The sequence below is a fragment of the Panthera leo genome, chromosome D1 (assembly GCF_018350215.1).
Source record: "Panthera leo isolate Ple1 chromosome D1, P.leo_Ple1_pat1.1, whole genome shotgun sequence".
NCBI classification, from domain to species: domain Eukaryota; kingdom Metazoa; phylum Chordata; class Mammalia; order Carnivora; family Felidae; genus Panthera; species Panthera leo.
This window is the reverse complement of record NC_056688.1, coordinates 54,060,101-54,082,831: the sequence shown is the minus strand read 5'-3', so window position 1 is coordinate 54,082,831 and position 22,731 is coordinate 54,060,101. Positions and strand designations below refer to the sequence as shown.

At 38.8% G+C, this 22,731-nt stretch overlaps 1 protein-coding gene across 2 annotated transcripts in view; it reads right to left on the bottom strand.

Annotated features, from left to right (window-relative positions):
* The window catches only part of INTS4 (integrator complex subunit 4), a 120,138-nt gene that overhangs the window by 77,138 nt on the left and 20,269 nt on the right, over window positions 1-22,731 (bottom strand). For both annotated transcript variants that reach the window (XM_042904472.1, XM_042904473.1), the window contains exons 3-4: window positions 20,777-20,894; window positions 14,649-14,755 (exon numbers count right to left, since the gene is read on the bottom strand). In XM_042904472.1, the coding sequence (XP_042760406.1) occupies window positions 14,649-14,755; window positions 20,777-20,894 (225 nt within the window). The remainder of the gene's footprint in view (window positions 1-14,648; window positions 14,756-20,776; window positions 20,895-22,731) is intronic.

Genomic DNA, 22,731 nt, shown 5'->3' with positions numbered 1-22,731 from the left:
TCATTCAGTTTCAATATGGATTGTGTTTAAGCACGGACAAAAATTCAGTGTACTTTGTATTCAAGTGATTTTTTTAAAGATTTTATTTTTAAGTTATCTCTACACTCAACATGGGGCCTGAACCTGCAACCCCAAGATAGAATCACACACTCCACCAACTGAGGCAGCCAGGTGCCCCATATGCAAATGATTTTAACAGATACCTTCTAACAAACCACACATAATAGTGGTTTAAATAATATTTTAAATGTTAAAAGGCTGTATGGTTCTATATGCTGCCTTAAGAATTTAATGTACTTTTGCCATAGAAACAGAGACTGGAACAAAAGGTGAGATGGAGACAAAGAAAAATTAAAACCAGGTTCTAAGAAAGCTTTATATGAAAAAATGACAAGATACATTTGTCCAGTTGGAAAAAATCTTCACAGATAGGAAGGAAAGCAGAAGATCTCCAGTTTCAGTTGTATAGATGCTACATATAAAAAGAATATTAATTTCCTAGCCAAATCTGTCAGCCAAATTTTTCATCTCTCAAATGAAGATTAGCTATACAATGTACCTCAAAGGGTTATTGACAGGATAAAATGAAATGAACATTGAAGAGTTAAGAGTACCTGAAGGCATGACTTTCTTCCTACTGTGAAACAAAAAATATGGCAGATTCATACCTTATATTTGAAAGACATATAAAGGAACAATTTGAACTTCAAAAAATAATAATGATAGGAATAGATTATAATATATTCAATAAAATAGAGAGAGAGTAGGAAAGAAGGGAGGGAATGCTTTATTTACAGTAGAATGTCAACTAATAAACACAGAAGAAGTAAGAGTTAGAAAATCATGATTTTGCAATGACCAAAGAACAACCAGGTCAGCAATATTTATTAAGAGTCACTAAAATATTGAGTAAAAATATGATGGGGAAGAGGATATTTACATAATCTCAAAGTATCTCCCACAAATCACTTTTTTTTTTAAACATTTATTTATTTTTGAGACAGGGAGAGACAGAGCATGAATGGGGGAGGGTCAGAGAGAGAGGGAGACACAGAATCCGAAACAGGCTCCAGGCTCTGAGCTGTCAGCACAGAGCCCGGCACGGGGCTCGAACTCACAGACCGCGAGATCATGACCTGAGCCGAAGTCGGACGCCCAACCGACTGAGCCACCCAGGCACCCCACAAATCACTTATTAATCACAGAAAAAATCTCTACAACAAAAAACCTGGAAGTCACTACCTTAATCAAGTACCAAAGTTAACAACATCAACGAGTCAAACTTCATCTGTGCCTCATAATATGATAAACTGAGAAGGAAAATTATTATTTATGTGGTATCCCTGCCAAAATGCATAACCTGAATCTAAACAGAGGAATTATCAGACAAATACACACTGCAACACATTCTAAAATAAATGGCCTATATTCTTCAAAAATGTCAAGCTCATGAAAGACAAAGATTGGCTAAGGGACCTTTCCAAATTAAAGAAGACAAGAGGCATGAAAACTAAATGCACTATGGCATCCTGGACCAGAAAAGAGAAATTTATATAAAGGATAATATTGGGACAATAGGTAGAATTTGAATAAAGGTTGCTATTAGTATTAGTACTGTATCAAAGTTCAATCTCCTGATTTTCAGAGCTGCACTGCATTTATAAAAATTATAGCTTTCTTAAGAAATACACTTAAGTATTTAAATATTACTTTAGTGGAAATAGGCTTTATAACTGCAATTTACTGTTAAATGGTTCAGGAAAAAAATAACATGTAGATACAAAACAACAGTGACAAAGTAAATGTGGGAAAATGTTAACTATTGGTGAACCATGGAGGATATATGGAAATCCTTTGCATTATTTTTATCATTTGGAGATTAAGTTTAAAGTTGTTGGGGTGTTTGGATTTGGTCCCAATGCAATGCTTTCCCGGAATTCTCTGTTCTCACTGAGAGGCACCAGCATCTAATCTGACACAAAAACCAGAAACCTAGGAATCATCTTGAATAATTCCTTCACCTTCAACCCATCCTCAATCACTAAATCTCCTTAATCTAAATATTTCTCAAACCTATACATATTTTTCCATCTTTCTATCACTTTAAATCAAATTACTATAACCTGTGAATTGGGATACAATACATCTTGACTGGTATCTCCTAGGCAATACTGGCCTCTTCAATGAGTTCTCCATAACACAAGAAACTTCTTTATGAAATGCAAATCTGAGGTCACCTCTCTCCCTAGTGTCTAGCCAAAACACTTTAATGGCTTCTCAACAAGACCTACAAGACCCTGCATCTACCCACATTGACTTTATCACTACTACTTTGTATCTACATGTTATTTTTTCCTGAACCAGGTTCCTAAATGGTTTTTGGTCTCAAGATCCCTTTAAATTCTTTTTCTTTTTTAAAAAATGTTTATTTATTATTTTTGAGAGAGAGATAGAGAAAGCATGAGAAGGGGAGGGGCAGAAAGAAGGAGAGACAGAATCCCAAGCAGGCTCTGTATTGGTAGCATAGAGCCTCATGTAGGACTGGATCTCACAAACAGTGAGATCATAACTTGAGCCAAAATCAAGAATTGGACGTTTAATCGACTGAGCCACCCAGAGGCCCCCATTCTTTTTCTTATTTTTTTTTTTTAAATTTGTTAACGTTTATTTATTTTTGAGACAGAGAGAGACAGAGCATGAACGGGGGGAGGGTCAGAGAGAGAGAGGGAGACACAGAATCTAAAACAGGCTCCAGGTTCTGAGCTGTCAACACAGAGGCCGACGCAGGGCTCGAACTCACAGACCGCGAGATCAGGACCTGAGCCAAAGTCAGATGCTTAACCGACTGAGCCACCCAGGTGCCCCTCTTTTTCTTTTTTAATTGAAGTATGGTTGACACACAATGTTATTAGTTTCAGGTGTACAACATAGTGATTGAACGACTCTATACATTATGCTATGCTCACATGTATACCATCTGTCATCATACAGTGCTGTTACAATAACACTGAGTATATTCCCTATGTTGTACCTTTCATCCCCATGACTTATTTGTGCCCTAACTAGAAGCCTGTACCTTCTGCTCCACTTCAGCCATTTTTCTCATCCCTCCAGCCCCTACCCTCCAACAACCACCACTTTGTTCTCTATATTTATGGGTCCATTTCTGCTTTACTTGTTTGTTCGTTTGTTTTTTATGATTCCACAAATGAGTGAAATCATACTGTATATTTCTTTCTCAGCTGACTTATTTCACTTAGCATACCACCCTCTAGATCCACCTATGTTATTGCAAATGGCAAGATCCCAAGATTTCTATGGCTGAGTAATATATACACCATATTTCCTTTATCCATTCACCTATCAATGGATACTTAGGTTGCTTTCATATCTTGGTTATTGTAAACTACAATAAACACAAGGTAGCATATATCTTTTCAAATCAGTGTTTTTGTTTTCTTTGGGTAAATACCCAATATTGAAATTATTGGATCGCATGGTATTTCTATTTTTAATTTTTTTGAGGAAACTCCATATTATTTCTAGTATCTTTTATAACCCTGACTACTGGCTCATGAGTTCCTTAAAGGCTGAAATTTCATTTCTCCAAGGAAGATATACAGATGGTCAATAAGCACATGAAAGGATGCTTACCATAACTAATCACTAACCATTACAGAAAAGCAAATCAAAACCACAATGAGATGCCACTTCATACCCATTGGGATGGCTATTGCAAAAGGAATGAAGGAAGGAAGGAGAAATGGAGGTGGAGAAACTGGAACCCTGTGCACTGCTGGTGATAATGTAAAACAATATACCCACCATGAAAGACAGTATGGCAATTCCTCAAAAAACTAAAAATAGAATTACAATATGATCCAGAAGTCTCCTTCTGGGTATATAACTGTCATAATCTACATGAGCTGCCAAAATAAAATACCACAGGCTGGGGGTCTTAAACAACAGAAAGTTAACTTCTTGCAGTTCTGGAGGCTAAAAATCTAAGATAAAGGTGCCAGCCAATTAGGTTCTCAATAAGGGCACTCTTTCTGGCTTGCAGATAACCATCTTCTTTGCTGTGTCTTCACATGGTCTTTCTTATATTCATAGAGAGAGAGAGAATCCTGGTTTCTCTTCCTTTTCTTATATGAACATTAGTCCCACCCTTACAGCCTCACCCATCTTAACTACCCCCCTAAAGGCCTCTATCTCCAAATAAGATCACATTGAAGGTTAAGAATTCAACACGTACATTTGGGGAAACACAATTCAGTCCACAATACCATAAGAATTGAAAGGAAAGACTCAAAGAGGCATCTGTACACCCATATACATAGCAGCTTTATTCACAATAGCCAAAAGGTAGAGGCAACCTTCAATAGATGAAAGGATAAACAAAATGTGGCATATGCATATAATGGAATATATGTATGTTCCTCACAAAGGAACAGAATTGTGACATGTTACAACACTGATGAATTCTGAGGACATGCTACAGACTATATGTTTGTGTTCCTCCAAAATTTGTATGTTGAAACCTAATCCCTGATGTAATGGCATTAGGAGGTTAGGAGCTTTAGGAGGTGATTGGGTCATGAGGGTGGAAATGACATTAATGAGATTAATGCCCTTAAAAAGACTCCAGAGAGCTCCCTTGTGACCTCCTATGAACCAAGAAGGAGGCTCTCAACAGGCACCAAATCTGCTGGCACCCTGATCTTGGATTTTCCAGCCTCCTGAAACATGAGAAATTAATGTTTGTTGTTGAAGCCCATCCATTTTATAGCATTTTTGTTATAGCTGCCTGAACTGACCAAGAGTGAATTTTATGCAAAGAAAATAAGTCAGACACAAAAGAACAGATATTGCATAATTCCACTTATATGAAAAAGTAACTAGAATAATCAAATTCACAAAGATGAAAAACAGAATGGTGGTTGCTAGGGACTAGCGGGGAGGGGAGACTGGGAAGTTTCAGTTTTGCAAAGGGAAGAGATGGGTGAAGGATGATGGTGATGGCGGCACAACATTAAGAATATACTCAAGGGGCGCCTGGGTGGCGCAGTCGGTTAAGCGTCCGACTTCAGCCAGGTCACGATCTCGCGGTCCGTGAGTTCGAGCCCCGCGTCAGGCTCTGGGCTGATGGCTCGGAGCCTGGAGCCTGTTTCCGATTCTGTGTCTCCCTCTCTCTCTGCCCCTCCCCCGTTCATGCTCTGTCTCTCTCTGTCCCAAAAATAAATAAAAAATGTTGAAAAAAAAAAAAAAAAAAGAATATACTCAATGCCACTGAACTGCACACTGTAAAATGGTCACAATGGTAAATTTTATGTTATGGGTATTTTTTATATTTTTAAAAATTTACTCGATTTATTGAAACAAAAAAAATTCAGGGCTCCTGGGTGACTCAGTTGGTTGAACATCCGAATTTAGCTCAGGTCATGATCTCATTGTTGGTGGATTCAAGTCCCGCATTGGGCTCTCTGCTGTCAGCCAGAGCCCTCTTTGGATCCTCTGTTTCCCACCCCCACCCCCCCCACCCCTCTACCCTTGCCCACTGGTTCTCTCAAAATAAATAAACTTTAAAAAAAAAAAAAAAAGAGTAGCATGCTCTACCAACTGAGACAGCCAGATGCCCTTAAAATTTTTTTCTTTTGTTTTAATAACTGGCTATCTTATTTTTAAGGTTGACGTTTTATTTTTTTTATTTATAGAGAGTGAGAGACAGTATGTGAGTGGAGAGTGGGGGGGGAGAGGGAGGGAGAGGGAGGGAGGGAGAGAAGGGGGAGAGAAGGGGGAGAGAAGGGGGGAGGGAGAGAGGGAGAGAGGGAGAGAGGGAGAGAGGGAGAGAGGGAGAGAGGGAGAGAGGGAGAGAGGGAGAGAGGGAGAGAGGGAGAGGGAGAGAGGGAGAGAGGGAGAGAGGGAGAGAGGGAGAGAGGGAGAGAGGGAGAGAGGGAGAGGGAGAGGGAGAGGGAGAGGGAGAGGGAGAGGTAGGGAGAGAGGGAGAGGGAGAGGTAGGGAGGGAGGGAGGGAGAGGGAGAGGTAGAGAGGTGGAGAGGTGGAGAGGTAGGGAGGGAGAGAGAGAGAGAGAGGGAGAGAGAGAATCTTAAGCAGGCTCTATGCTCAGCATGAAGACCAACACAGGGCTTGATCCTATGACCCTGCAATCATGACCTGAGCCAAAATCAAGAGCCAAACACTCATCTGACTGAGCCACCCAGGTGCCCCAAAAATGTTTTTTAACAGAAAAGTTAAATGTAAGTTTACACGGCCCTGCAATTTCATTTCTAGGATATACCCAAGAAAACTGAAAACATACTTCCAACCAAAACTTCAAACAAATATTCACAGCAGCATTATTCACAATAGCCACCAGAGTGAAAACAATACAAATGTTGATAAATCCACCACAATTCAAATTCAAAGGGTGAATTGTTATTTTTTTGGGTTTTTAAAAATTTATTTATTTTGAGAGAGAGAGAGAAAGCACAAATGGTGGAGGGGCAGAGAGAGAGGAGAGAGCAAGAATCCCAAGCAGGCTCCACACCAACAGCACAGAGCCCAAGGCGGGGCTGGAACTCATGAACTGTGACATCATGACCTGAGCCGAAGTCAGACATTCAACCAACTGAGCCACCCAGGCACCCCAAGGAGTGAATTCTTTTTAATAGTACTTTTTATTAAAATATAAGTCACACACCATGCAATTCATCCAGTTACTGTATACAATTCAACAGGTTTTGATATCTATATCTATAGACAGATACATATATCTATCTACAGATCTATTTGTACGTACAATCATTATCAGAGTTAATTTTCCAACATTTTCATTATTTCAAAGATGCCCTTTTGCTACCAACCACATATCCCTCCATCTCTCCCATCCCTAAGTACCTACTAATTGTCTGTTAGATTTACCCATTATGGAAATTTCATATAAACGGAATCATATATATATGTGTTTTGTAACTAGCTCTCTCACTTGGCATGGTTTCAAGATTCATCCAGGTGTAGCATGTATCAGTATTCCATTCCTTTTATGGTAAAAAAAAAAAAAAAAATTAAAAAAAAAAAAAAAAATATATATATATATATATATATTCCATTGTATTTTCTTTATCCATTCATCAGTTGCTGAGATGGTCATTTGGGTTGTTTTCACCTTTTGACTATTATGAATATTGATGCTATAAACATTCATGTACCAATTTTTGTGTAAATATGCTTCAGTTCTCTTGGTAGATACCTACAAGTAGGATTGCTGGGTCATATAGTAAGTCTATCTTTAATTTTTTGAGGAACTGCTGAACTGTTTTCCAAAGCAGCTGAGGCATTTTATATTTCCACCAGAAATGGAGGAGAGCTCCAATCACTCCACACCATCACCAAAACTTGGTATGGTCAAGCCTCTTTTAAGTACAGCCATCCAAAAGGTGTGAAACAGCATCTCATGCGATTTTGAATTGTATTTCCCTAATGACTGAAGATGCTGAACATCATTTTGTGTTTATTAGCCATTTGTATATCTTCTTTGGAGAAATGCCAATTAAGATGCTTTGCCCATTTGGGGGGGCACTTGAGTGGCTCAGTCGGAGAAGCATGCAACTCTTGATCTCTGGGGTTGTGAGTTCAAGCCCCACACTAGGTGTGGAGATTACTTAAAAAGAAAATCTTAAGGGGCGCCCAGGTGGCTCAGTTGGTTGAGTGTCCCAACTTTGGCTCAAGTCATGATCTCACAGTTCAGGGGTTGGAGCCCCAAGTCGGGCTCTGTGCTGAGAGCTCAAAGCCTGGAAGCCTACTTCAGATTCTACCTCCCTCTCTCTACCCCTCCCCCACTCGCACTGTGGCCAACCGTCACATGAAAAAATGCTCAACATCACTCATCATTTAGGAAATACAAACCAAACCAAAATGAGATAGCACCTTACACCTGTCAGAATGGCTAACATTCAGATGTTGGCAAGGATGCAGAGAAAGAGGATCTCTTTAGCACTGCTGGTGGGAATGCAAACTGGTGCAGCCATTCTGGAAAACAGTATGGAGGTTCCTCAAAAAATTAAAAATAGAACTACCCTACGACCCAGCAATTGCACTACTAGGTATTTATCCAGGGGATACAGGTATGCTGTTTCAAAGGGGCACATGCACCCCCATGTTTATAGCAGCACTATCAACAATAGCCGAAATATGGAAAGAGCCCAAATGTCCACCGATGGATGAACAGATCAAGAAGATGTGGGATATACACACAATGGAGTATTACTCGGCAATCAAAAAGAATGAAATTTTGCCATTTGCAACTATGTGGATGGAACTAGAGGGTATTATGCTAAGCGAAATTAGTCAGAGAAAGAAAAATATCATGTGACTTCACTCATATGAGGACTTTAAGAGACAAAACAGATGAACATAAGGGAAGGGAAGCAAAAATAATATAAAACCAGGGAGGGGGCAAAACATAAGAGACTCTTAAATATGGAAACCAGAGGGTTACTGAAGGGGTTGTGTGGGGGGTGATAGGCTAAATGGGTAAGGGGCATTAAGGAATCTACTCCTGAAATCATTGTTGTACTATATGCTAACTTGGATATAAACTAAAAAAATAAATTAAATAATTAAATAAATAAATAAAATAATTTAAATAAATATTAAAAAAGACTCCCATCAAAAAAATAAAATAAAAAATAAAATAAAATTTATTTATTTTGAAAGAAAGAGAAAGCACAAGTGAGAGAGGGAGAGAGAATCCCAAGCAAGCTCCACGCTACGAGCGCAGAACCCGATGCAGGGCTCAAACTCACGACCATGAGATCATGACATGAGCTGAAATCAAGAGTCGGATGTTTAACTGACTGAGCCACCGTAGGCGCCCTGAATCTTCTCTCTTTCTTTCCTGATCAATACAACTAAAGATTTGTCGATTTTTGTTGATATTTTCAAAGAACAAGCTATAACCTTTTGGTTTTGTTGACTTTTTTCTATTGTTTTTCTATTCACTATTTCATTAATTTCCACTCTAACCTTTCGCATTTCCCTCCATCTGCATGCTTTGTATTTAGTGCACTCTTCTTTTTCTAGTGTCTTAAGGTAGAAGGATAGGTTACTGACTTGAGATCTTTCAACTTTCTTACTATAGGCACTTAGAGATATAAATTTCTAAGATGGCTTTCGCTGCATCCCATAAGTTGTGATATGTTGTATTTTCACTCATCTCAAAGTTTCTTCTAATTTCCCTTTTGATTTATTCTTTGACCCATTGGTGATATAGGAGTATGCTGTTTAATTTCCATATATTCAGGAGTTCTCCAAATTTCTTTGTTACTGATTTCTAATTTCATTCCACTGTGGTTGGAGAAAATACTTTATATTACTTCTATAAAAAAGGTGAATGTTATCATATGTGAATCTTATATCAAGGCACAATGTATGACAAAATCACAGACAAAAAGGCATTAGACAATATAAATAGTAACTGTAGCTATGCATCGTAGGTAGCTTTATTTACTTGAGTTTGACAGATCTACCACATTCAAATGGTTGAAATTTTTACTCCATTATGAGCCTCTAGAAATGGTGAAGAAACATACAAAAACCCCACATGAGAAGCTAGCAAAGAAAACGAAAAGTTCATTCACAAGAGAGGAAACAAAAATGAAAAACAAATATGAAGTCTCACTAATAATCTTTTTAAAAGGAAACAAAAAGGGGGTGCCTGGTGGCTCAGTCAGTTAATATCCAACTCTTAGTTTTGGCTCAGGTCACGATCTCATGGTTCATGGGTTTGAGCCTTATGTCTGGCTCTATGCAGAAAGTGCAGAGCCTGGTTAGGTTTCTCTCTCTCTCTCCGCCCTCTCTTCTCTCTCTCTCTCTCAAATAAATAAATAAACATTTTTTAAAAAGAGTAATTGAAACAAACAAACACCATTTTCCTCCTACCAGATTAACAGGTTTATCTTCTATTTTATTTTTTTTTTTTTCAACATTTTTTATTTATTTTTGGGACAGAGAGAGACAGAGCATGAACGGGGGAGGGGCAGAGAGAGAGGGAGACACAGAATCGGAAACAGGCTCCAGGCTCCGAGCCATCAGCCCAGAGCCTGACGCGGGGCTCGAACTCACAGACCGCGAGATCGTGACCTGGCTGAAGTCGGACGCTTAACCAACTGCGCCACCCAGGCGCCCCGATTCTATTTTAAAACATTAATACCCAAGCCTTCTTTGTCATGCCATAGGTTAACCAACCATATATTTGTGGGTTTATTTCTGGGCTTTCTATTCTGTTCCACAGATGAGGGGGTCTATTTCTGTGCCAGTACCATACTGTTTGTTTGGTTTTTTTTTTTTTTTTTTTCCAACGTTTTTTATTTATTTTTGGGACAGAGAGAGACAGAGCACGAACGGGGGAGGGGCAGAGAGAGAGGGAGACACAGAATCGGAAACAGGCTCCAGGCTCCGAGCCATCAGCCCAGAGCCCGACGCGGGGCTCGAACTCACGGACCACGAGATCGTGACCTGGCTGAAGTCGGACGCTTAACCGACTGCGCCACCCAGGCGCCCCCATACTGTTTTGATTATTACAGCTTTGTAGTATATTTTGAAATCTGAAATTGTGACACCTCCAGCTTTGTTTTTTCTTTCTTAAGATTGCTTTCAGGGTCTTTTGTGGTTCCATACAAATTTTAGTATTGCTTCTTCTGTGAAAAATACTGTTGGTATTTTGATAGGGATTGCATCAAATCTGTAGATCACTTTGGGTAAGACAGACATATTGTGGAATATACTGTGGGGAAAATATCTTTAATAACTGGTGCTGGGAAGACTGGACAACTACACGCAAAAGAATGAAACTGGACCACTTTCTAATACCATACACAAAAATAAACTCAAAATGGATTAAAGACCTAAATGAGACCTAAAACCATAAAAATCCTAGAACAAAGGCAGTAATTTCTTTGACACGGGCCATAGCAAAATTTTTCTAGATAGGTCTCCAAAAGACAAAAGCAAAAAAACAAAACTATAGGGAATATATCAAAATAAAAACTTTTTGCACAGCAAAGGAAACCATCAAACAAAACCATCAGGCAACCTACTGAATGAGAGAAGATATTTGCAAAGGGTACATCCAATTAGGGGTTAATATCCAAAACACATAAAGAACTTACACAACTCAATACCAAAATCAACCCAATTAAAAAATGGGCAGAGGATCTGAATAGTCATTTTTCCGAAGAAGATATACTGATGCCCAAAAGATAAATGAAAAGATGTTCAACATCACTAATCATCAGGGAAATGTACATCAAAACCCTGAACTTGCTGGAATGGTTAAAATAAAAAAGATAAAAAATAACAAGTGTTGACAAGGACATGAATCATACACTGTTGGTGGGAATGCAAACTGGTACAACCACTGTAGAAACAGTATGGAGGCTCCTCAAAAAATTAAAAATAGAAATACCATACAACCCAGTAATTCTACTATTGGGTATCTGCCCAAAGAAACCAAAAACACTAATTCAAAAACACGAATTCATGCTCCCCTATGTTTATTGCAGCATTGTTTACAATAGCAAAGATACAGAAGCAACCTAAGTGTCCAATGACAGATAAATGGATAAGGGAGAATATTAAACAGCCATAGAAAAGGAGGAGACATGTCATTTGAGACAATATGGATGGACCTAGAGATATTATGCTAAGTGAAATAAGTCAAACTGAGAAAGACAAATACCTTGTGACTTCACTCACACGTGGAATTTTAAAAAAACAAATAATTAAAAAGCAGAATCAGACCTATAAACACAGAGAACAAACAGATGGTTGCCCGAGTGGAAAGGTTGGGGGAATGAGCAAAATGGGTGAAGGGGAATGGGGAAAAAAACTCAGGAACATCCAATGCTAGATTGACACAGTAAAATTAGGCACTCACATATACTGCTGGTGTTCAAATAAACTGGAACACTTTGGGAACCAATGTGGCAAAAAGTATCAAGAGCCTTTAAAAAACTCATTAAAACTCATTAAAAAAACTCATTAGAGTGACAACTCTAATAGGTGACAACCTATGTCTAGGAAATAAAACTAAATACAGAAAACATTTTAGACTAACAATATTCACTGTAGTATTATTTACAATTTAAAAAATGCTTACATCAAAAAGAATGAAATCTTGCCATTTGCAACTACATGGATGGAACTGGAGGGTATTATGCTAAGTGAAATTAGTCAGAGAAAGACAAAAACCATATGACTTCACTCATATGAGGACTTTAAGAGACAAAACAGATGAATAAAAGGGAAGGGAAACAAAACTAATATAAAAACAGGGAGGGGGACAAAACAGAAGAGACTCATAAATATGGAGAACAAACCGAGGGTTACTGGAGGGGTTGTGTGGGGGGGGGATGGGCTAAATGGGTATGGGGCATTAAGGAATCTACTTCTGAAATCAGTGTTGCACTATATGCTAACTAATTTGGATGTAAATTTTTAAAAATAAAAAGTAAAATTAAAAAAAAATTTTTTTTAATGTGCTTATGATATAAATGTCCAGTAACAGGAGAACAATTAGGTAAACTGTGGTTTAATTATTTGGTTTAATTATCATGCATCCATTGAAAATGTTTACAATACACTTACAATATAAAATACTTGTTATAATGTCAGTGAAAAAGCAAAATGCAAAACTGTACATAAATTATGATTAGAGCTGTGTGTTTAAAAAAATAGCAAACAATCTAGGGACAGAAAAAAATTAGAAAGCAATACACCAAAAAGATAGTGATGGTTACCTCTGGAGAGTGAATTATGAGTGTAGTTCTTTCTTTAATCTTAAGTATAAATTTTTACAATAAAATGTTTATTTAAAGCAAATTTAAAAAACTGTTACCTAAAAGCACAACAGTCCACTTAGTAGGACACTTTTCTCACAAGCACAACCTCATAGATACACTGTTCTCTTGTGTGGGAGACATACTCTATCAAACACACAATCCTTAGTTTTTTTCTACTTAAGGCTTTTAATATTGTACTTGTCAGGCTGTTTGGGTTTGTTTGTTGTTTACTAAGAGAAACAAAACATTCTTTTTCCTGGGCCTCAGAAATAGTCCTCTAATTCAAACACACTTGGCTTCTTATATTCTCAAATTTTATCAAAAAGATTAAAAGTAAAACCAATTTGGGGTCCCTGAGTGGCTCAGTCGGGTAAGCATCTGATTCTTGGTTTTGGCCTTGTGTCAGGCTCTGCACTGAGAGAGCCAGGCCTGTTTGGGATTCTCTCTCTCTCCTCCTCTCTCTGCCCCTCCCCCCATCTCTCTCTCTCAAAATAAATAAACTTAAAAAAAAAAAAAAAGTAAAACCAATTTTACAAGGTTTAGAAGCTGCTATTATGTACAAAAGGCAGCTAATTAAAAGTTGCAAATTGGGGCGCCTGGGTGGCTCAGTCGGTTGGGCGACTGACTTCAGCTTGGGTCATGATCTCACAGTTCATGGGTTTGAGCCCCGCATCAGGCTCTGTGCTGACAGCTCAGAGCCTGGAGCCTGCTCCCGATTCTGTGTCTCCCTCTCTCTGCACCTCCCCTGCTCATGCTCTGTCTCTCTCTCTCAAAAAATAAATGTTAATAAAAAAAATTTTTTTTTAAAGTTGCAAATTAAATCAAATTGTACAACATACATACATTTTTTCTGTAGTTAGAAAAAAACCTAGGAGCACCTGGGCAGCTCAGTCGGTTAAGCATCTCATTGTTGGTTTAATCTCAGGTCATGATCTCACGGTTCATGGGTTCAAGCCCCAGCTCTGTGCAAGCCTGCTTGGGATATTCTCTCTCTCTCTCTCTCTCTCTCTCTCTAAATATAAACATTAAAACAACAACAAAAAAAAAAACTAAAAAAATCTTCCCAAACATGTGTTTCTTTGTAGTTGGTCTGTTTATTGAGGCAATAAAGCATAATAAAAAGAACACAGGTTTTAGAATCAGAGAAACTAGAGTTTATACCCTGATTCTGCAACTTCCTAGCTGTGAAAGCTTAGGCAAGTTAAACTCCCTAAACCTCAATTTCCACCTGTGTAAAACAAGGATAACAGTAGTTACCTAAAGGACTATGAGAAACACATGAGAAGCCAGATACTAAAGTACCATAATAAGCACAGCGCATATATTAAGCATAGCACACATAGCAGCTACTGTAATTTTCATCTCTTTTGGAGGGATGAGGAAGTTCATTTCATAGCAAGTTACTCAGCTTTAACCTAATCCAACATCAAGAAACAAAAAAAGAGGCAGGTCAGAAAACCATTAAGAGTCCTTGGCAGGGGCGCCTGGGTGGCTCAGTCACTTGAGCATTCGACTTCAGCTCAGGTCATGATCTCATGGTTCGTGAGTTTGAGCCCCACTAGGTTCTGTGCTGACAGCTCAGAGTCTGGAGCCTGCTTTGGATTCTGCATCTCCCTCTCTCTGCCCCTCCCTGCTCATGCTCTCTCTCTCAAAAATAAACAAACATTAAAAAAAAAAAAAAGTCTTCGGCAGTTCTCAGTTACAGATTTAGGATGGAGCTAAGCAGATCTTACAGCTCATACTACCTCTTCAGGCAGTGCAAACTATTCAAGAAAGATACAACCCTGTATCTAACCATCATGTTCTTACCTTGCAGGCTACATCAACTAATCGCATCTGGATAGCTTGATTCTCTGGGAGTTTAGTGCCAATCGCAAGCAAAGTGTCCAACAGTTGAGCTAGGACTTGATGAGACTCTAGAAAGGAAGATGGAAAGTTGGGTTGCACAATTTCAAAAGGTGATCGCTACAGAAACTAAATTTACTTACGTAAAGAATGTAAATTCTTGTTAGCTAGGTTCCTCTCTTTGATTCTTGATTCCCCTCAACCAAAAGTTAAGTTCCTAAAGGGATCATGCCTAAAACTTTGAATCCTCTACAGAACTAATTCAAGGGGTTTTCACGCCTTCAAGATAAAGTCCAAATTCCTTAGCAGGGCAAACACATATACATACCAGTGCCTCCATGAGGTCTAGCTCTGCCTGCCTTTCTAGCCTCATCTCTTTGAAGTCTCCTACAGCATCCTTTTATCCAATTACTTATGATTTCATGTCCCCCTATCTTTGCTCAGGCCAACTTCCCTAGAATGCCTCCACTGACACCCAATGCCATTCTCAACCCCAATCCCCAGGAAACATCTACTAATCTTGAAGTGTCACCTGCTACACAGACCTTTCCCTTCTTTCACAATGAGAATTGACTATTTCGTCTTTTGTGCTTCCACTGCACCCTGTACATCAGCTCCAACACTTTACTATATTTATTTTCATATCAGACTAAACTGAGAATGAAAGATCCCTGAGGGCAATGACTGTGTCTCATTCACTTTTGCATTCTCTGAATCTAGTACAAGTCATTACATGCTCAATGAATGTTTAATAAGTGGGCAAAGACCCAAATTCAAATAAATCATCATCAATCAGCCAGATTCTCCTCGTCTACATTCTCCTTTTTGTTCCAAAATATGTTTCTTTTAATGCTGGCTGTACACAAGAATTTTAGGTGGCATTCAAATAATCATTTTACATTAATATCTATGTATATATTTTAATGTACATAATAAAAATTGCAGTTACTATCTACTGATGTCACATGACACTAATTTCCTTTTACCATTATTAAGAATCTCTTTAACTAAAAAAAAGTTACCCACTTAAGAAAAATATTAAGTAAACCATAGTATAAATGTGAAACAAATATGTAAAAATGGTGTACATGACATATAAAATGACTGCAGATTAGAAAACACTGGCAGGGTACCTGGCTGGCTCAGTTGGTAGAGCACACAACTCTTCATGTCTGGGTTGTGACTTCAAGCCCCATGTTGGGTGCAGAGATTATTTAAAAATAAAATCTTGAAGAAAAGAAAACAAAACACAGCACAGCACAACACTAAGGGGAACACCTGGGTGGCTCAGTCGGTTATTAAGCATCTGACTCTTAATTTTGGCTCAGGTCATGATCTCACACTTGTGAGATCCAGTCTCGCTTCAGCTCTGCACTAGGTGTAGAGCCTGTTTAAGATTCTCTCTCTCCCTCTGCCCCCCTCCCCCACTTTCAGTCTCTCAAAAGAAAGAAAGAAAGAAAGAAAGAAAGAAAGAAAGAAAGAAAGAAAGAAAAAAAAAGAAAGAAAGAAAGAAAACAAGAAAACACTACTGAGGAGGATATCACTATAAAGGAAGTAAATTCTAGCCACAACACCCTAAAAAGATTTAGGAATTGGGAGATTTAAAGCAATAACCACAAAAAAGCAAACAAAAATGGGAATAAGGCAGGGATTTATCTGAGGTCTCTTTAAGAAGCAGTTGGACCTCTGCCTTCCTCCTTATCCTAAATGGGAAGTTTATTCCATACAAAAATTGGACCAGAAAGGATAGCAAATGAGGACTGGGGAGAAGACACAGTGAAGAAGAGGAGATTAAGAGATAGTAACATACTCCTCTCCCCCTCCCTAGACCCCTTCAGCAGCCTTGGCTCCAAAATCATGGCAGCCAGGCATTTCTCTGCCTTCCTAGAAGGAGATACATGAACTCCAAAATGGAAAAAAACGAATGGGCCCCACAAAGAAACACAAAAGACACTAATATTTTAAAGCCCTCCAGCGGTGCCTGGGTGGTTCAGTTGTTTAAGCATCCAACTCTTGGTTTCAGCTCAGGTCATGATCTCACGGTTCATGAATTCAAGCCCTGCATCATGCTCGGTGCAAACACTGTGGAGCCTGCCTGGGATTCTCTCTCTCTCCCTCTCTCTCTTCCTCTCCCCTGCTGGTTCTCTCTCTCCCTCTCCCTCTCCCCCCCCCCCAAAATAAATAAACTTTAAAAAATAATAATAAATAAAAGTCCTTCAAAGAGGACTCCAAAGAGGGTCATCCTAGAACAGAGGCTACCAATTGACAAGTCCTGTCCCTTCACACAGAACTACCAATCAGTTTTTCAGTGCCTGGTCTTAAATGTAAATGCAAAACCAAAGATCATCAAGAAGTCTCCAATATTAAAGAGGCCACAAAGAGAAAAGAAGGTACTTAGAGAAGATAGATGTGAAGAAATCTCCAATACTACCCCACCACCCTTTATTTGTACAAAATGAGTCTATATAACATCCATAAAAAGTTACCTAAGCCTTTTTAAGCTTAACTCTTGCTTCTGATAAATCATAAATCTAATCTAAATCTTAAACCCTAGTCTCTCTTGAGTTCCAGACCTACATTACAACTGCAGGTTGGATGAACATCTCCACATAGATAATAAATAAATCTTCAACATCTGTGCCCTAAACAATCTAGTTCATCAAACCAAATTCCTCAGAGCCACCAAATTATCTTCCTAAAACTAGACTTGATTATCTCATGCACTTGCCCAAAAAAAACATTATATACATGGTTCCCAGTGCCTATGAAAGTGACATTCTAAATCTTCAGCATTCAAGACTACCTACCCTCTGGCTTCTAAACATTTTACCAGTTTTTCATCCTAAAGCCCCTCACTCCCTGCTTCTCTCTCATGAAACAATTTAGGTCTGCAAATATCTCACGTTTTCCCATTTCTCTACCTTTTAACATCATGTTCTTTCCTCTTGGTACTACTCTTCCCCATTCCTGCCTTTCCAAACATGCCTCTTCACTAAGCCTTTCTAGATCCCACCAGTCAGCACTCACCTCACCCTCTCTTCTGCTCCCACACTATTCTGATTATACCTCCTCTACAGCAAGCTTTGTGTTTTTATTGCTGGTGTGGTGTGTACTCGAGAAGCAGAGATACCTAACACCCACAAAGTGCCTAGTCCAGTGCTTGCCAAGGAGTTGCAGAGCTCATACAGACGGATTGAAATGAAAGGCTTCTGGTCCAGAGGGTGGCCCACACTCTTGGATTTAAAAGTGCACACTAGACTGATAAAGACTCTTACTTAATTCTAGTCTGTGCCTTATTCTAAGCCACAAGCACAGGATGACTTTAGCAGTCACTTTATCTCCCTGGAGTTCATGTTCCTCAGCAATGAAATAAAAGGCTTGAACCAGATGATCTTTATGGTCCCTTCCATTCTATCTTCTACTGTCAATCTAGGTAGGCCAGGAACTGGAAAGCAGGAGGAGCCCTAGATCACATCTCTCAGAGACAATTAAGTAAGAAACATTAGAATATTTCACAAAAAGTAAAACAACTATTTCCACGTATACCACATAATTTGTCTTTTTTTTTTATGTTTGTTTATTTTTGAAAGAGCGTGAGCGGGGGAGGGGCAAGGGAGAGGGAGACAGAACCTGAAGCAGGCTCCAGGCTCTCAGGTGTCAGCCCAGAACCTGATGTGGGGCTCAAACCCACAAACCGTGAGACCATGACCTGAGCCGAAGCTGGACGCTTAACCAACTGAGCTATGCAGGCACCCTTGAGTCTCTTTTTTTTTTTTTTTTTAATATATGAAATTTATTGTCAAATTGGTTTCCATACAACACCCAGTGCTCATCCCAAAAGGTGCCCTCCTCAATACCCATCACCCACCCTCCCCTCCCTCCCACCCCCCATCAACCCTCAGTTTGTTCTCAGTTTTTAAGAGTCTCTTATGCTTTGAGTCTCTTTCTAAAGACAGAATGAGGTTTGCATCCAAATCAACCCTCTCTTATAATGTTTCTATTTTAGAGGTAAAGTGTTTCAGTTAAACCATGGTCTACAAGAAAGAGCACTGCACTTAAGTTCTCAGTTCTGCAACTCTTAGCTAAAGGAACTCACTTCAACTCACTTTATCTCTCTGGGACTTCAGTTTCTATCATCTGCAAAGTGAAGGAATGAAACAAGATCTCTATAAGGCCATTTATAGCTCAAAAAGTATTTGGCTCTATGAAATCCCCAACCTTAAAGTGTGAAATTCTTAGAGGTATATAACTAGATTCTGTAAGAACTTTCCATGGAAAAAAAAGAATACTTTTGTACCGAGGCAATGTAATTGTTTTGGTGCTTTTAAAAAAATGGATTTTTTTTCACCACTATCTACAAGAGCAAAAAATTAGAAACATGCTACTGTACCTGTTGGTATTTAATGTATTATCAACACCTTAAATATTATGAAGGTGATACAGAAACATGGAAAAAATTGTATGTAATGTTGAGTATAATAAAACACAAAATAGTATGTTCACTGTAAGTACAATCATATAAAATGTATTCAAATAAAAATACATAAAACGTTTTACACAAGTAGCAGTATTTTTGAAATTTTTACTTTATTGTCATTATATTAGCATTTCGTTAACATACACTCCCATCTGAAAAAAAAACAATTTTTTTAAGGTATATTCTTTGTTTTCTGTGAATTAAAAGTCTTGGGTCAAAATTCAATACAAGTAAAATTTTAGTAATGAAGTTTTTTTTGTTTTGTTTTGTTTATGTTTATTTTTTGAGAGAAAGAGAGAGAGCTGGGGCGGGGGTGGGGGGGGCGGGACACAGGATCCAAAAGAGGCTCCAGGCTCTGAGCTGTCAGCACAGAGCCCAACAAGAACCATGAACTCACGAACCATTAGATCATGACCTGAGCTGAAGACGGCACTTAACTGACTGAGCCACCCAGGCACCCCAGTATGAAGTTGTTGCTAACATAATTTTAAACATTCTCAACTTCAGCCAATGGGCCACATATGTTAAGACATTTGTTATCATTAAACATTGTACAATAAATGAATCTGGATGGTGTCTGAATTCATTGGCCTTTTATTATTCTCATAACCTCTCACATTTATAAACTAAATGCTACCCAATATTTAAAATCATATTTATTTAAATATGTATACCCAAAACTCAACGCTATTCTTTAAAACTACAATCAATTCAAACGAAACTGTAACATTTTCAGAAAACAACAACAAAGGGTTCCTTTTTATTTAATTTTAAAATATTAAGGCAAGTAAGGCAATAACTCTATTAACAGAATCTTGTGCACAAATAAAACTAGATAAATAATCAAAAAAAATTTTTAAGGTGGAATATTTTTCCATTTCACCTAAATGCTGACAATAATGTTTAGTGGGCATCCAGGAGAAGCAAACATGAAGCAGTAACATGTGAGACCTAGATGTCACTCTTCTAGGAACTAAATTATGAGAGACCACACAACCAGGACAGCACCTCTCATGGTTTGAATTAGTGCAAACAGTCAACAGAACATCACACACATATAAAACATCAGTCTACCACATACAATGTAACCTTGAACAAGTCAGTGAACTTCTCTGAGCTTCAGTTTCCCTACCTAAAATATAGGGACAATAACATCTATCTTCCATCATATGTAACCTACCTTAAGTATTGTGGCACTTGGTAAAAGTCAATAAATGATAGCTATTAAGAGACAAAACTGTATTTTATCTCTATATATGTAAATATATACATATATGTTTTATTGAATTATCCTCAAATTCCTTTTCTTTTTTTAACTTTTTTTTTTTTTTTTTTTTTTTTAGTTTATTTTTGAGAGAGATAGAGCAGGGGAGAGGTAGAGAGAGAGGAAGAGAGAGGATCCCAAGCAGGCTCTGTGACAGAGCCCAACACAGGGCTTGAGCCCACAAACTGTGAGATCATGATCCAAGCTGAAACTGAGAATCGGGACGCTCAACTGACTGACTGAGCCACCAAGGAGCCCAAATTCCTTTTCAATAACAGCTCATTCTAAATTCTACACAAATAGAACTAAAGATTTCTGCTCTGATTATATAGGTTTTAAATGGCAACTTACTTTCATTCTGCAGGATGTTAATGGCATCATCCATAATGCAGTCTGGTGAAAATCCTGCAGTCTTTGATAATAAACCCAACAATGATGCAATTTTCAATCTCACAGATGGATCATTCTCCTGGAACAAAAGAAGCTGTTGTTAACCTTGATACTCTAGCTAACCAACAAACAGGAACAAACTAGTATCTCAAGAGAGATTCAATGATCCAAGTATTCTAAAGATTTTATTTCTGAAAAATTAACTTTATAATCTTCAGGTGAGAGAGCTTTTCTCAAATCAGTAATGTTACATCTAAATACTGCAAAGTGAGCGGGGATTTTTTATGCCTTCCTGGTATCATTACCTTCCCACCAGAAACATGCTGTTAGGACTAAAAGCGTCCCTCCTCCACTGTGCAGCTACATCAGACAGAGTGCGGCCACACGCACCACCACCACCAGCACTGGGCTCGCACACTGTTGCCAGTACCACTGCTCTCAGAGGCCCTGAAAACTGGGTGCTGCAGCCACTGCTGCTACCATCAGAATCTCTCACCCTACCTGCTCTTTTGAACCGCCAGATCCTGATCAGAAGTCTGAGGCAGGTCAATCTAATTGTCTGGGTCTAGGGCTTGTGCCTGGGCCCCAGGTGCAAGGGAGCCTAAGAAATGACTAGTCTGGCCCTTTGGCCCTTTTAGCCATGACACTGGGAGGTGGTCTCTAATCTGCACCAGGATTCCTATAGTGAAGGATTTCCCCCAAAGTCAAAAAGGAACATGTCCTTTTGTTCATTACGTAGCACAGTATGTGGCACTACATACACACACACACACACACACACACACACACACACATATAAATGTGAAATGGGAAAAAAAAAAGTACCTCACCAACGGTAAAATTAGATCAGCGTGTATTTCTACACCAAAGACAAAATCACTTAAATGTATGCTCAACAGATGAAGTGCCTTCTAGATATGACCAACTCCCCACCTCCCATCTACATTCTAAGAAGTGACAAAGCACAAGGAGGCCTGAAGTGGGAGAAGAAGCAACAGATATGGAGTCAGAGGATCTAGAATACTGGCATGCCACTTACCATGGATACAACCTTGGGAAAGTCATTTTCTTGGGAACTTAACCATGGGGAAGAGAAAGGGCTTTGAAATTAGCCAGACCTAAGTCTGAAGCCTGGACTATGTCTTGACATAAGCTCTGTGTCTTGAACAGGCTAACTAACCTCTCTAAGGCTTGCCTGTGAAATATGGCTAACAGCAACCTCAGAGGGCACTGAGAGGAAAATGACTAGCACAGGAATGGTACATAGGAGGCAGTCAGGTATTAGTGCCCTTCTCCCTTCCTCTCCCTAACCATCAATCCTCCATGTGGAGAGTAATAAAACCTGAACTGAACCACTATGAATATGGTATTCACAGGGGTACCATAAAGAGCAAATAAAAACACATGAAAGTTAAGGATGCACTAAGTCTAGAATATGGGAAATTCCACAGGGTGCATACCCTGGTTTTTAAACCAAAAATGGCATTGGTAATGAAAAAGGGTAGAGGATGAAAATACTACAGATTTTAATTTTTTGGATTTTTTTTAAATTAAAAACTTTTATTTTAAGAGAGAGAGAGACGGTGAGAGGGCATGGGGGGGAGGGAGGGGGAAAGAGGAAGAGAGGAAGAGACAGAGAGAGAATGAGAATGAACCTTAAGCAGGCTCCATGCTCAGCACGGAGCCCAACGCAGGCTTGATCCCACACCCCTGGAGGATCATGACCTGAGCTGAAATCAAGAATCGGACACTCAACGGACTGAGCCACCCAGAGGCCCCAATGCAATGTGTGAATTTTGCTTCAAACAAACCAACTGTACAAAGTCTTAAAACAATCAGTGAAAACAACATGAACTAGGTATATGTTACTATTAAGGATTACTGTGTGATTTTTTTAAGTTCTAAAAGAAGTCCTT